At 38.2% G+C, this 15,104-nt stretch overlaps 2 protein-coding genes across 5 annotated transcripts; one reads left to right on the plus strand and one right to left on the minus strand.

Moving 5' to 3' along the window:
- The first annotated feature begins 634 nt into the window (after positions 1-634).
- LOC109616184 lies at positions 635-4,096 on the plus strand. 3 transcript variants are annotated; one of them, XM_020050136.2, is made up of 4 exons: positions 635-666; positions 804-865; positions 2,278-3,661; positions 3,957-4,096. In XM_020050136.2, exons 2-4 carry the CDS (start codon positions 863-865, stop codon positions 3,992-3,994), a joined length of 1,425 nt encoding a protein of 474 aa, XP_019905695.2. In that variant the 5' UTR covers positions 635-666; positions 804-862; the 3' UTR covers positions 3,995-4,096. The 3 variants fall into 3 exon arrangements, with proteins under 3 accessions (XP_019905695.2, XP_019905694.2, XP_019905696.2); XM_020050135.2 differs by lacking the exon at positions 635-666 and having other exon boundaries at positions 681-865; XM_020050137.2 differs by lacking the exons at positions 635-666; positions 804-865 and adding an exon at positions 1,270-1,405.
- A 3,087-nt stretch (positions 4,097-7,183) lies between these two features.
- On the minus strand, positions 7,184-15,014 carry LOC105005652. Of its 2 annotated transcripts, none has more exons than XM_010863735.3 (5): positions 14,894-15,014; positions 14,402-14,758; positions 12,803-12,929; positions 8,248-8,300; positions 7,184-7,812 (listed from the first exon to the last, which is right to left on the minus strand). In XM_010863735.3, the coding sequence occupies exons 2-5, from the start codon at positions 14,447-14,449 to the stop codon at positions 7,717-7,719; spliced, it is 324 nt and encodes a 107-aa protein (XP_010862037.2). In that variant the 5' UTR covers positions 14,450-14,758; positions 14,894-15,014; the 3' UTR covers positions 7,184-7,716. The 2 variants fall into 2 exon arrangements, with proteins under 2 accessions (XP_010862037.2, XP_010862036.2); XM_010863734.3 differs by having other exon boundaries at positions 12,803-12,916; positions 14,894-14,984.
- Positions 15,015-15,104: the final 90 nt, after the last annotated feature.

Consider the following 15,104-nt stretch of genomic DNA (forward strand, 5'->3'; position numbering starts at 1 on the left):
TGGCCCATTACTATGTTGGCCCAACTATGTTGGCGGGCTGAGAATGCTAACACAACTACATCAACGTATTTCCCAACAAAGAATATATTCACAGAAAACCATTGAATTCACATTTTACAGACTAATCCCCCCCCTAAGTTAATGTCCTCCATATCAAATAATGATAGGCCTAAAAGAAACCAAACTGTCCGTTTCAAAGATCAAATCGCATTGCCCAGCCCTGCCCGAATCAATATTCCGCTCCCAGGCGCGCGGACTCTTGACTGAATAGTCCTATTTATAGAACGCTACTTTCAGGTCCTCAGCAGGTTTTTGTTCGTGAACCGTGAACGCGCACGCACATTCATTACGGTATGTAGCTTAGCGAAGGGTCATGGCGAAGAAATACATTCAAACTCGGGGCTTTCTGAGTTATACAGCCTGTAGCAGGCAATACAAACCTAGACTCACAACTGGGCAAATATCCCTTCTACATGAACCATGAATGACACATTTTCCATTTTGGTTACTGGTGTGCTGTTCTAACAGCTATGGCCCCTAATGGAGATGGCATGACGTCATAAAAGGCTGCAGTAGGCTATAACTTGGACATCTTTGAGTCTTTATGACGTCACAAATACAGGAGCATTCAAGAGCTTGGTTGTTCAAACACACGTTCCACAATTGGTTTGTAGCCTAGATGGTGACTGAGTTGTTATACTGAATAAGTGACTATTCATGTGTTAGTATATCGCCCTTTCATATATCATTAAGATAAACTTCAAGAAATTATTAACTTAATTTTCTTATATTCACTCTATCAGTATAAAGTATGAGGAATATTGGACAGTGACAAGAACAGAGATTAGAGAGCACTGTGGCAATGGTAAGTGTATTTGTTAACATTCAGAATCGTTATGTCAGTATTGTCAAATATTTTCTGATTGAAACGAATGGTAAAGGAAATAGTTGTTTTGGCTTGATAAAGTGGAATTATGTCAAGAAAAGTGATTCGCTCTGCTCTATATGTATTACAGTTGCCTACAACAATTAAAAATGTATAATTCTCTAACTATTAATTTCATGATTATAGTGTAATTATCATTCTACTTATGCTCAAAAATATCGCCCATGCAGCTTTTATTTAAACTCGCTCTTCGTTTTAGTGTGCATCGTGATCATAACAATACACTAGCCCAAATAAGAATGTGCAGTTTGGAAACAAGCCCAAAATATATTCCAATATTTCCAAGCGACTTTCTGAAAAATGAAGCTCAAAAGTCTTTAATAAGCGACTAGGTCGAGTCGAATTTGATTTCTTTAAATCTTTTTTGATTCCTCCCAATGATAACGGCGCACACGGGAGAATAGCAGTTTGTTCATTGTTGTACAAGAGGACAAGAAAGAGAAAAAACAAGATCCTGGGGTACGCATTTTCACCAGTATTATGTTAAAAAACTGTTTTTATTCTTACGAAGAGCCTATTCATATTAACATTCAAGACAGAATCAAGTAACATTTCAACATGTTGACTTTAATCTACATTGGGCTAATTAGCTAGCTATAATGTAGGCTACTTGCAAATTTTGCTAGTTTTTTTAATAGCTAACATACAATAGCTAACGTACAGTAGAGTATTAGCTATGAGTCAATGAGACGAAGTTTTTGACAGTACAGTAGTTGAGTGTTTGGAAACGTTTTTCAACTGAACTATACTGGAGCTCTGCATTTCACCACGTTAAGTACTGCAATCCCATAGTAAAAGTAAATTAAAGCAGTTCCAAAATAATCCAAGGGGTGGCTGTCTGAATTCCCAATTAACAGGTGTTATATTGCGTGCAAGACAGAATGTATTTCATGTGGATTCATCAGGATTCTTTTGAAATCTTTCTTTTCTGATTAGCTAGAATGAGTTCTAGAATGCGTATTGGTTTCTGATATCGGGACAGTAGAATGGACATTCATTTCTGATATACGGGATATAATAATGTAAAAGGCCGCAAATCCACTATGTAATAAGTACGTTTATCCTGCACACGGCAGAGCACTGGCGTAGCGTGGTGACGCCGGGTCGGGGTGCAATCTTTTGTAAATTAATAGGCAAATCCAGCGACAATAGCTTCACCGAGTGTTGCCAGGTGGGATGGTTTCCCATTTCCCATAAAATTTAGCTATTTTTTATTACATTGTGCGTGCAAACATGGCCTTGGGCGAGTCGATTTACAGATAGTACAGTATGTTAATATGAGTGACATATTTTAAACCAATGGTGGCTAATCAAATCATTTTCTTTTGCAGAATTCGTTCATAATGACAACACGGTTGGACAGGGAGGCAGTGGAGAACATGTTCTTAAGGGAGAGGATTTGGATTCAGGAGAGACTCCATAACCTTGAGGAGGTTTTAATGAATGAACTTGATCGAAGGTTCTCTAGATTTCACAAGGAATGGAGCAAGGACAAGAAAAGGAGGACAAAATCTGAGCAGAGGAGTAAAGAAACTCAGACCGAGAAAGTAATAATCGGAGATGATAGTTGGGAGACTGAGAGAGCTTCTGTGATAAACAAAGTGGACAGTAAACACAGCATGAGAAAAGAGAGCCTTGAAGAGAGGCAGAGAGAGACTGAGGCCGAGAGGAGGAAAGTAGACTTTGAACAGAGCATGAGAGAAGATGGCCTTATGGAAAGAGTTAGGGACAATGTTAAAATAGAGTGTCCAAAGGAATATGATTCCCAAAAGCAGGACATAAAAGTTAAACAGGTGGATGAAAATGTTTTAATGCAAGACCTAGAGCATCTGGATAATAACATGGATGGCGGAATGAAGCCAGAGAGTGTAGGAGAAACAAAGGGAAAAGATAGACAGACAGACGTTATGAAAGAACTCCCAGAGGTTAATCATTCCACAACGTTGGACCCCACCAGTAACGAGGCTGACCTTAAAGTTTTACCACAAGATCTTGAGCACCCCAAAAATGACATGGATGGGGGCAAGGATTTGTCAATTCAAGTGGTACCGCTTCTGCGAAATGGGAATGTCAGAATAATAAACAGGAAAGGACATTTTAAAAAGGAAGACAAACCAAAGAACACAATAGACCAACGTCAAAAGGAACAAAATGCCAAAGTGTATGTTAACAACACAAGCACACTATTGAAGGAAAAGACTGACATGGATTTGTCTACCCTACCACTACCAGTACTGAGATGTAGTGATGTGGGTATAATGAACTGGAGATCAGATGTTAAAACCAAACACAAGTCAAAGACAACCTGGCAATATCTGAAGGAAACAAAAGCATATGACAAGTTAAAGAAAAAAGTAGACACACAAGAAAAATACAAGACTGATCACCCTGACAACAAAGATGGCAAAGAGGAGATGCAGAGGACAAATGTAGCACTCCTTGGTGATATCAGTGAGGACTTTATCAACTCAGGCTTTTTAAGCAAGCCGGAAACTGAGCACCAGCCTGACAGGCAGTGTAAGTCTGAAACAGTTCTTGACAAACTGAGGAATACAATTAACCAACACAAATCCAGACGAAAGCAGAAAAGGATAGAAAACCATCTGAAACTCCTTAATGCGCCAATGGAAAAGCAGCAAGAAATAGACGCTTTCACAACGTTAAAGATATTTCAAGATCCTAAACTGAAGGTGACAAAACCAGCCAAATGCAAAGGTAAATGTGGGAGAAAGGTAGAGGAAGGCTGAGGGCAACTAAGAAACTAAGAAAAACGGCATTTATTCATTTACTGTGTAGCTCTGCCAGAACCATATGTATCCAAAGTTGAAAGTGGGCTTAATTATGAACATACATAGTTATCGCAGGTGTCCTTGTAATTGTTACTACACAGCTATGCACTTATGTGTGTTGAGATACAGTTAGGGTACATCTCTGGATAAGATAGTATTTGTAGAGGCAACTGCAGGGCTTCTTTTCTCCATGTTCAATATTAACACTTTTTCTCTTTCAGATTTTTCAATATTTCTGGCTGAATCAACCGCGCTGTAGAGTCCCTGTTCATGGAAGACGACTGAAATCTGCCACGTAGTTCTGGAACTCATGTTTTTTGTTGGTGAACAAGATCAAATAAACCTGGCTTGTTGTGATTGATGAAAGTGTACAGTCTTATGTATGTTAATAACTAATAATTGACAAAATGCTTATTGTGGACTAGCTATAATTAGAGACCTGTAATTAGAGTTAAAATACAATTATTTGTTTAAACCCTTCATACTTGTATTCTGCATAGCCCCAGAAGTAGCATGAAAGAATATTTATTTTGAAGACTTTAAATTAATTTGAGGGAACTAAATACTTGAAAATGAATCAAAAGTATACAGCTTTTAGTCCAAGTGACGTCAAACTCACACTGGTCTTTTCACCGGTCATGGCTAGAACGGATACAGGCTTTTGTTGTTTTAGTGAAAAATACAATAATGTAATGTGATTTAGCAGTCAGAAGCATTGTTCCAACAAGTGGGAGGGAAGACACACCGAGTAGATATCTAGTGGTTACCACAAACAGTATGACATACTACAAATTCCTCTGGTAGGCTGCTATCCTACTCAAAGTATTAAATAAAAAAACATGTGGACCATGTTAGTTACCGCTGGCAGCATGTAATACAGAGTTTCATTTCACACAGGTGGCGCACAATAATGATGTACAAGATGAAATGAATCTAGTTTGTTGTGTATGGGTTCTACTACAAGGATTCAGTACTCAACTTTGTTCGAGAAAATATGTGTGAACATTTTATTATTCAGTGGAAAATCCACCAGCAAAATTAGATCTTTGTACTGGTAAATAAAAAAGTTTTGCCTTTAATTTATTAAAGCTGTTTAATCTAAATTACTATCAATAACAATTTTCAATAGTTTCTTCAATACAGCCATTTATTTTCCTGCATGAGCTCCAACACATTGAAGAGAATCAGTCATTTTTACAAGCTTACAATGTTCTTTTGAATCCATCCAAATTAATCAATAAATGCATCCCCAGAAAACCTTTGCATCACTAGTTCATCTTGGTTGCAAATGTTATAACCTCTTTGACAATACATACAACTTTATTTCAACTTTATCGGCAACCATCAGTCCTGTGTTCCAATGTGTTTGTTTATCATTTTAAAAGGCTAATTCATCATAAGACAAACCTTTTGTCATCATTTTAACACAGCTAGAGAACCAAAATAACTGGCCTTTATAAAAGTTGAGTGTCTGGAGCGTCAGCAATTGTGGGTTCAATCAAAGTTTTAAAATGTCCAGAAACAAAGAACTTTCTTCTGAACGATGTCAGTCTATTCTCTTTCTGAGACTATTAGGCTATTCCATGGGAGAAACTGCCAAACAAAACTGTACAACGTTGTGCACAAATCTCTTCTCAGAAGAGCGCACACTTAACATACCTGGATTTGATCAAGTTTACTATCTATACTATCTATAATATAACAAAAACATGAAGAAAGTCAAGGGGTCTGAATACTTTCCGAAGGCACTGTATATTCCGCGGTGTTAACTGTATGATGTTATGACGTAATTCCCAAAACAAATGTTCTTAACATATTTTCAAGTGTTGTTGAGAGAAAGAAGAGAGAGAGAAACCTTAATAATGGTAAGTTGTCCGTCTACAGTACGTTCGCTCAAGTGCTTCAAAACCCAATTTTTGCTGTTTGAGATATTTCTACTACAATAGAAATGTACAATTTTTATGTCCCATATGGTATGTTAATACTGTATTAACAGATATGGGTAAGTAGACCCACATTGAAATTACCTTTTCATGTAAACTACATTATAAAATTTGCAATATGAATTTGTTTTATTGATATGTACAGTTGTGCTCATATGTTTGCAGACCATGTCAGAAATTGTGACATTTCCGCATTGATTTTGAAAATATGATCAAGCAAAAAAAACTTTTATTGAAGGATAGTGATCATATGAAGCCATTTAACATCACATAGTGGTTTGGCTCCTTTTTAAATCATATTGATAACAGAAATCACCCAAATGGCCCGGATCAAAAGTATACTTACCCTTGAATGTTTGGGTAAGTATACATTTTAACCTGTGTGTGACACACAAGGTGACACACACAGGTTAAAATGGCAATTAAAGGTGAATTTCCCACACCTGTGGCTTTTTAATTTGCAATTAGTGTCTGTGTATAAATAGTCAGTGAATTTGTTAGCTCTCACATGGATGCACTGATGAGCAGGCTAGATACTGAACCATGGGGTGCAGAAAAGAGCTGTCAAGGACCTGCGTAACAATGTATTGGAACTTTATAAAGATGGAAAAGGATATAAAAAGATATCCAAAGCCTTGCAAATGCCAGTCAGTACTGTCCAATCACTTATTAAGAAGTGGAAAATTCTGGGATCTCTTGATACCAAGGTCAGGTAGACCAAGAAAGGTTTCAGCCAAAACTGCCACAGGTTTTGCTCTGGAGAAAGAGTGGTTGTTTCAAGGAGCTCAATATGACGATACTTAACAAAAAGGCTAGAAAGAAGCCTTTACTGCACCAATACCACAAAAATGCTCGGTTACAATATGCCTGACAACACCTTGACACACCTCACAGCTTCTGGCACACTGTAATTTGGATTGACCAGACCAAAATAGAGCTTTATGGTCACAATCATAAACACTATGTTTGGAGAGGGGTCACAAGGCCTATTATTGAAAAAAATACCATCCCACTGTGAAGCATGGTGGTGGCTCACTGATGTTTTGGGGGGGGGTGTGAGCTCTAAATGCATGGGGAATCTGGGAAAAATGTATGGCAAGATGAATGCAACATGTTATCAGAAAATACTGGCATGCAATTTGCATTCTTCTGCACAACGTTCCAGCACGAGAATGACCTTAAGCACAAGGCTAAGTTGATCCTCCAGTGGTCACAGCAGAAAAAGGAGAAGGTTCTGGTGTGGCCATCACAGTCTCCTGACATTAATATCATCAAGTCACTCTTGGGAGATCTCAAACGTGGTTCATGCAAAACGACCAAAGACTTTGCATGACCTGGAGGCATTTTGCCAATACGAATGGGCAACTATACCAACTGCAAGGATTTGGAGCCTCGTAGACAACTATTACAAAAGACTGCAAGCTGTCATTGATGCTAAAGGTGGCAATACACAGTATTTAGAAGTAAGGGTATGCAGACCTTTGAACAGGGGTCAGTTCATTTTTTTTTATGATTGTGCCATTCTGTTATAACCTGCAGTTGAATATTAATCCTATATGAAATAAAAGACGTGTTTTGCCTGCTCACTCATGTTTTCTTAAATGTTTTTACATATTTTACCAATTCTTCAAGGGTATGCAAACTTTTGAGCACAACTGTACATTTATTATTGGAATTCAGAAAATGTAGTGGTTCCTGTTTCTGAGTGACTGGCAAAAGGGAAGCCAATCTGACAACAGTTCACCATTCTCACACTCCTGTTCAGTTATTACATGCAGACCTAGCCTGCTACCCCAATTGGTTCTGTTCTAGTCATTTTCCATTCATGTATAAAGTTAACACATAGAGACAGAAAGAGTATCTGTTCCATCTGTTCCTGCAACAGCAGGGTTGTCCTGATTACCCATTTGGAGTTTTCACTTGACTAACCGGAGGGCCAATTAAATTTTAAAGCCTACCCAACTGACTACAATAAAATGGTGAATGCCATCAATGACGATGTCCATTCTGGAACATGTTTACTCAGATATATAACCATCTATGAGGTAACATTTCCCTGGGCCAATCCTGGCAGTCCCTGGGTGGTGAGACGCCCCTTGATGTGCTTCAGACTGGCATAGTGCAGACTATCCTCCTATAAAAAAAACATATCAGGGTTAAAGAGTAAATATTCAATATTTATAGTCTGATATTTTCATGCTTTATTTGAAAGGAAAGTGGGAAAAGAGGAGATTTTTTGCTGAGCCTGTAGTGGGCTGGATTCGAACCTATGCTGCAGCAGTACATATGAACTGGAGGCAGCGGCCTCAACCACTGGATCACCCTAGACCAGTAAAGATTAAATATGATCTATGTAAGGTAAGGTTCACCCTGAACCATTAATACAGACATAAGTGTCAGACAACTTTAATTTGATAACATAAGTGTAATAAGAAGAACAGTTTGGAAAGACATTGATCAGATGAAACGTCACAATCTTTAACTCTCTTAAACCTGATGTAAAGCAATCAAGACTCCAGATCATTGAGTCTAACCTCAGCTTCTTTATGGAGGGAAACATTTATTTTACCGTTAAACTGGAATTCCTTTTCACACAGGAAGTGCACATGGATGTGGGTTTACCTAAAAGAATGAAAAAAAGTAGAAAATATTATTTTAGGTATGTTTTAAAGGGGCTGCCTGTTATTTCAAGAAAAACTATTTTCCAAACACACATTCCACAGTTGGTTTGGACTTTAGATGGTGACTGAGTTGTTATACATAATAAGTGGCTATCCATGTTTTAGTTTCCCCCCTTTCATATATCATTAAGATAAAGTTCAAGAAATTATGAACTTCATTTTCTTATCTTCACTCTATCAGTAAAAAGTATGAGGAATATTTGACAGTGACAAGAACAGAGATTAGTGAGCACTGTCGCAATGGTAAGTGTATTTGTTAATATTCAGAATCGTTATGTCAGTATTGTCAAATATTTTCTGATTGAAACTAATGGTAAAGGCAATAGTTGTTTTGGCTTGATAAGGTGGAATTATGGACAATGGTGTTGAAGGCTGAGCTGTAGTCAATGAACAGCATTCTCACATATGTGTTCCTCTTGTCCGGGTGAGAAAGTGAGGAGCAATGGCATCCTCTGTAGATCTGTTATGTCTGTAGGCAAACTGCAGCGGGTCAAGTGTTACAGGCATGGAGTCTGTGATGTGAGTTTTAAATAACCGCTCAAAGCACTTCATGATGATTGGTGTGAGTGCTACAGGGCGGTAGTCATTCATGCAGAGGACCTTTTGCTTTTTTTGGCACAGGAACAATTATGGACTTTTTGAAGCAGCTTGGGACCACTGACTGATGTAGCGATAGGTTGAAGATATCAGTAAAGACATCAGCCAGTTGGTCAGCAAAGACCTTGAAAACCCGGCCTGAGATGTTGTCTGGTCCAGGAGCCTTACGGGTGATAATCCTTTTTAGTGCTTTGCAAACGTCTGCCCTGGTCATTTGTAAAGGGCAGCCATCCTGGTCCATTTGAGTATCCATGCCAGGGATGATACTCTCAAAGCGAGCATAGAAAGAGTTCAGTTCTTCAGGGAGAGAAGCCGGCACTTCCCCACACTGCCTGAATAGCCACCATCCTTAAATAAAAGACAGGGTTTTTTGCATGATCAGTCATATTTTCAAAATCAGCGCCAAAATTTCATAATTTCTGCCAGGGTATGCAAACTTATGAGAACAACTGTAAATCGAGGACCACAGGATGTATTATATCATATTAAGTGGTCAATTTTTATGACATTTTTTTATGATGCCATTTTTTTAAATAACTGTATGATAATTCATAGTAATACATTGTATTTCCCAATGGAAAATTATCATTATTTCAGTAGATTTAATAATTTAATGGTGTATTTCAACGTCCCCCCTGTCCCCCTCTGCTCCTACGCCCTTGGCTGCAGGGAATCTTTTCTTCTTTTTTTGTTCAATACTAACACATTTTCTCTTTCAGATTTTTCTATATTTCTGGTTGAATCAACTACACAGTAGATTCCCTGTACATGGAAGACGACTGAAATGTGCCATGTAGTTGTCATGCCGTCCACTGGCTCCCTGCCATCAGTCACCACTCCTTCATGCCAACCTGTCTAACCACACCCCTCATCCCCCGAATATTGATCACCTGTGTTTGATTATCACCTGTCCCTTGGTTACCCTTTATATTCAGTTCTGTCTCTACGACTCTACTAAGCTCTCCAGTTTACTACTCTCAGTGGCGTGCCAAAGTGTATCACACTTTTGCTATTTCTTGGTTGTTTAAACCTCGTCTCTGCCTAGCCCTTTGTGTACTACTGCTTCCGTTGATTGCTCACCTGTGTACCGATCAACTGCCCGCCTTGGGACCCTGTCTTTGTATTGTGGAGTGTGTGTTTATTAAAACTTGTAGCACTCTGCGCTTGGATCCCCATCCTGTGTCAGTGTATTTGTGATTTAATTTCTGGAAAAAAAAAATTTCGTTGGTGTACAAGATCAAATAAACCTAATTTGTTGTGCTTGATGAAAGTGTACAGTTTCATGTATGTTAATAACAAAATGCGTACTGTGGACTAGCATTTCAAAGACCTATAATTAGCTTAAATAGTAATATATTTTTAAACCCTTTAAACTTGTATTCTACACAGCCCCAGAAACTATATTTTGTGACATTAAAATTAATATGGGGAAACAAATTATTTTGATCAAAGATATGCATATGTAGTATTCATCCGTCATGGCTAGAATGGATACAGTCCTTCGTTGTTTCAGTGAAAAATACAATAATGTAATGTGATTCAGCACACACCCAAATATATACTAATTTCCCTCACTGCTGACAGAAACATTGCTACAGCAAGCGGGAGGGAAGACACTTAACGATCCGATGTAGAATTCAAGAGGTTACCACAAATAATATATACTACACATTCCTCAGGTAGGCTGATATCCTACTCAAATTCCAAATGTGTTTACAATTATCTAGTAAAATTGATTAAAACATGCTTCAAATATATTTGAATAGATGTTGATTACTTTAAATGGTTACTTTTATTTTGAAGGTTAAAATAACCCTATTGTGGTTAGCTTGCTAAAATTATTGTAAAATATAGGATTCAAATGGATAATGTACAACAGTGGCGTCGTTAGGCCTGGGCTAAGCCCTGAATGTATATTGTGTTCCTATCAACGCCTCTGATGTATAATGTAACTAAAGATTGACAGTTTTATAGATGCCCTTCTGAATATAAGAACATTATTTCCATGCAGCAAAATATTGTCTACGAATCTTTGTAGTCGCGTATGAGCCAATATCTCCTGGAAAAATGAAAGCCGAAACAGCCATTACTCTTCTCCAGTGCAAACAGAAAGTAAAAGTACAAACAACTTAACACAACCGAAAGAGAAAGAGTCGACGCTTTTACTTGGGATCTCATCTTTTTTGTGGGGTTGACTATTTTTGGAAAAAAAAGTTTTTAATACAAGATGCCACACGTAAATCTAATATTGGAAGCTTTATCGGCTGTTTCGGGTTGTAATGTGGAATCAGCCGGCACCGGAACACTTTCACTCACTCCACAAGACTTTGTCAATGTCGTTGCACTTAAAGAGTTCTACGCGCAAGAGGGCCTTTTGGAGTTGGAATATCCAAGCTTGGGGAAGCTTTCAATCACAAGTGCATTAGCTTTACCAGCTGCAACATCAGCGGCACCCATACCACAAACCACTGTTTCGGTCAATTTGAGTGATTTCCTTGATAGTCGATATGACTACGATTTTACAAACGTTAAGGATGGGGAAGCAGTGTTTACACGGGGAAAGGAGCCGTACGTTAGACCCTGTGGCTGGAACCGCGTTGCCCTGAAGGTTTTAAAAAAGTACAGGGATGGAGATGGATGGTTGGAGACCGGAGACGAAGCTTGGCCAGTGTCCTACCATGGGCCTGCTATGGATGGATCCCAGGGCATCATCAGATATGATGATGATGAAAATGGATCTGCGGGTACTTTGGGGAGAGGAGTCTACTCAACACCGGACATTAGCATAGCAGAGAAGTTCTCCAAGACATTCACGTCCAAATTCGATAACAAGACTTACAAGGTGTTGCTACAGAATCGAATCAACCCCCAGAGAAGGCACCAGTGTCGCAGGGAGGGTTACTGGCTGGTCTATGTGCCTGAGGGATCATCTCCTGTTCAGGAGAGGGCTATCATTGAAAACTCCATCCGCCCATACGGTCTGCTGCTTAAGGAGGTGTTGTAATTCAAGCAGATAATGTTGAAAGTAAAATATAAGAAGGCATGAATATGTTATTATAATGTTACATGTACATGTTATGATCGAAATAATAATAAATAATAAATTAGTTTTTACAGTGACAACTGCCGTACGATTGTTTATCAACTGAGTATGTTATATTGTCATAGGCCGAGATTTTGCAGTGTGAATGTAGAGTTAAGTAGATCTATTATGCATGTGCGCAAGGGTAATGAATGAACATGAAATAAGCAGCTGTGGATGGTTGTTGAAAAGGGGAACTGGAGGGTCAATAAATGTCTGGTTTCATTTATTTCAGTCCTAAGTTTAAAATCGTTTTTATTTTATTGTGATAAAGGAAGCACAACCAATTATTTGACGAAAATTGTACACTCTCTAAACCCATTAAAATAACTCAAAATAAGAAGGCACTGTTTATTTACATGTTACTATCACTTCATTCCCTCTGCCTTAACCAACAACATATTTTCAAGTATGTTGGTAATGGAGTGCTTTTTAAGCACATATACCATAATTCGACTTGGACATTGGAGAACACGGACAGTCACAGCCTCTTTACAGCACTACTGTTTCCATATACAGTACTACACTGCCACCCAGTGATATGCTTAGGGTAATTATTTTCCAAACGTTGACTAAGATGATTAATAAGTATCATAGTGTTTCTATATTTTAAGTGTAGTATGTAATACGTTTTATTTATGTTAAACTATGGTTTCTAGTGTTATGAATATTATGCACTATGTGCATCAATTTGGTTTGATGCATTGCTTACAAATCAGTATAAGTGTCCTATTGAATTTGTAAAATTAAGACAGGAAACTTACCCAATTGGTAACAGAGTCCAAAGACACACAGAGTGCTGAACAAGGCGGACACTGAGATGACAGAGGCCAGGAGAGTCCAACACAACACCACCTCCCCCTTTGTCACCTCCATTTCTAAAACACAGAACTGCACAGTGGTTACCCAACACTGCCGACAAGCCCCACAGATTGGGTCTTTGTGGGAGAGTAGCTGAAAAGAAATTGAAACCTTGAACCGTGAAGATGGGCTTAGCCTGTACTGACATTCAACAGTTTTCTGTGAAGAAGTGCATATTCCAGACTCAGCTCTGTCTGATGTATAAACCACCAGATCTATAACTGTCATTGTGCCCCTCTCTGTTGTCTCATGTGACCGTCACAAAATGCATTTCTCTAGAAAAAACAGTTTCTATTGAAAAGCAAGACATCATTTAACATTTACCATATTGTAAAGGATGTCATCCTACTTATTGAGTAGGCCAATCACTGATTGGTCTCATGTAGTTGAATTGTTAGAACAAGAAACTTGCAATGCTGGGGTCATGGAATCAATTCCCAGGGGGTTCCAATAAGTATGAATATGTATGACCCCGTTGATGTCATTATGGATAACAGCCTCTGCTGAATAACTCAAAGGAGCAATATGTACTATTTTTACTGTGATACTAGCATTAACGCAATAAAAAATGACTAGTAGACATCTGCAGTGGATCTTTGAAGTTTATGTTTCAAATAATCTCTTTCTATAAAACTGATCCAAGTGCCTGAGATATTCTCCATTTAAAGGGGCTCGCCAGTCCGTCTTTCCGTCTTACATGACTTGTAATCTCCTTATAATCGCTTTATACAGAACTATCCATCCCAACCTAGACCATCCTGGACTACGTAATACTATTCCAGATTTAGTTTGGTAAGGCAGAAGGATTGTTGTGTTATTGTTTGGAGACAGGGATCTATGCAGCGCCCCTTTAAATCTACATGTTAAATATGTCTTCCATCAAACAAGGCTTGAACCAGTTGTCTTGTCTTTCCTCAAGCATCGTAGTTTTTCTGTCACCCAAAAGCTGGCACTTCAGTACTGCAATGTGGGAAGTTACAGCTGAGCAGACATCTCTGTGTGCTATGTTCGAATATTAAGTTCTGCTTTTCTGATGTATCTAATACTTATGTCATGCAATAAAATGCTAATTAATTACTAAAAATCATACAATGTGATTTTCTGGATTTTTGTTTTAGATTCTGTCACTCACAGTTGAAGAGTACCTATGATAAAAATGACAGACTTGTACATGCCTTGTAAGTGGGAAAACCTGCAAAATCGACAGTGTATCAAAACTTGTTCTCCCCACTGTACGTACATTTGAGTGCTGACAGGTTAGTGCCAAATATTTACTTTTGTGTTTTCTTAAATTCTACGGTTCCATATTATATAGGATTATTATCAAAATAACAAAATCACATATCCAGTAATGTTAATATGAAGGCATCTTAGTTTTATCAATCAGAAAATACTCTGTACTGTAGCTAAACAGAAACTGGGTCCCGAGACACTATTACACATTTTGCATATGCACTAATGAAGGTATTTGTTAGCTTGGATTAATGGCATATTTAACTTACCTGAAAAAGATAAACGGATGCCTTTTCCAAAGTGCACTGTGCCTTCATACCGGCCAGCACAGTAATAGAGTCCCAAATCAGTCTCTGTCACCTTGATGATTGTCAAATTGATGGGCATGGTCAGGAGGTCTCCACTTGCATTGAAATGGTTCAAGTCTTCTTTGTTGTGTACAACAGTGTCAGTCCCGTTTAGTTTTGATAACCTTGCAGTTAGAAGTGTAACATGTTCCTCTGAGCGCATTTGGAACCAGGTCACTTCTTGGCTGATTGTGAGGTTGCACGGCAGAGAGATATTTTGCCCATACTGAACAAAATGGACCACTGGTGATGCTGACAAAATGTGGAGCCCGGAAACATCTAGAAAACAGAGCATAACAGTTGGGAAATTAATTTGCAAGCCATCATTTTTTATCCTGTAAAACAACAGATTACACTATCATCAATCTATCCATCTATTACTGTTTGTCTCCATTCACCCATGCATATACTTACAAAAGAAAATAAGTTTGTACAGGAATTTCTTCATGTCAGCAGGATTCTAACAAGTTACAAGCCAAGAATACAGAAGAAAGTCTAGGTAACTGATTTAATTGTGTTCACCAGCAAGTGTGATGTAGTTTGTTTCAATATATGTTACTGTGGCTTCATTTGAAATGGCTCCATCCCACAGTCCTCAAAGTCACAGTGATTTTAATATTGAAAC

The sequence above is a fragment of the Esox lucius genome, chromosome 10 (genome assembly GCF_011004845.1).
Source record: "Esox lucius isolate fEsoLuc1 chromosome 10, fEsoLuc1.pri, whole genome shotgun sequence".
Taxonomy (NCBI): Eukaryota; Metazoa; Chordata; class Actinopteri; order Esociformes; family Esocidae; genus Esox; species Esox lucius.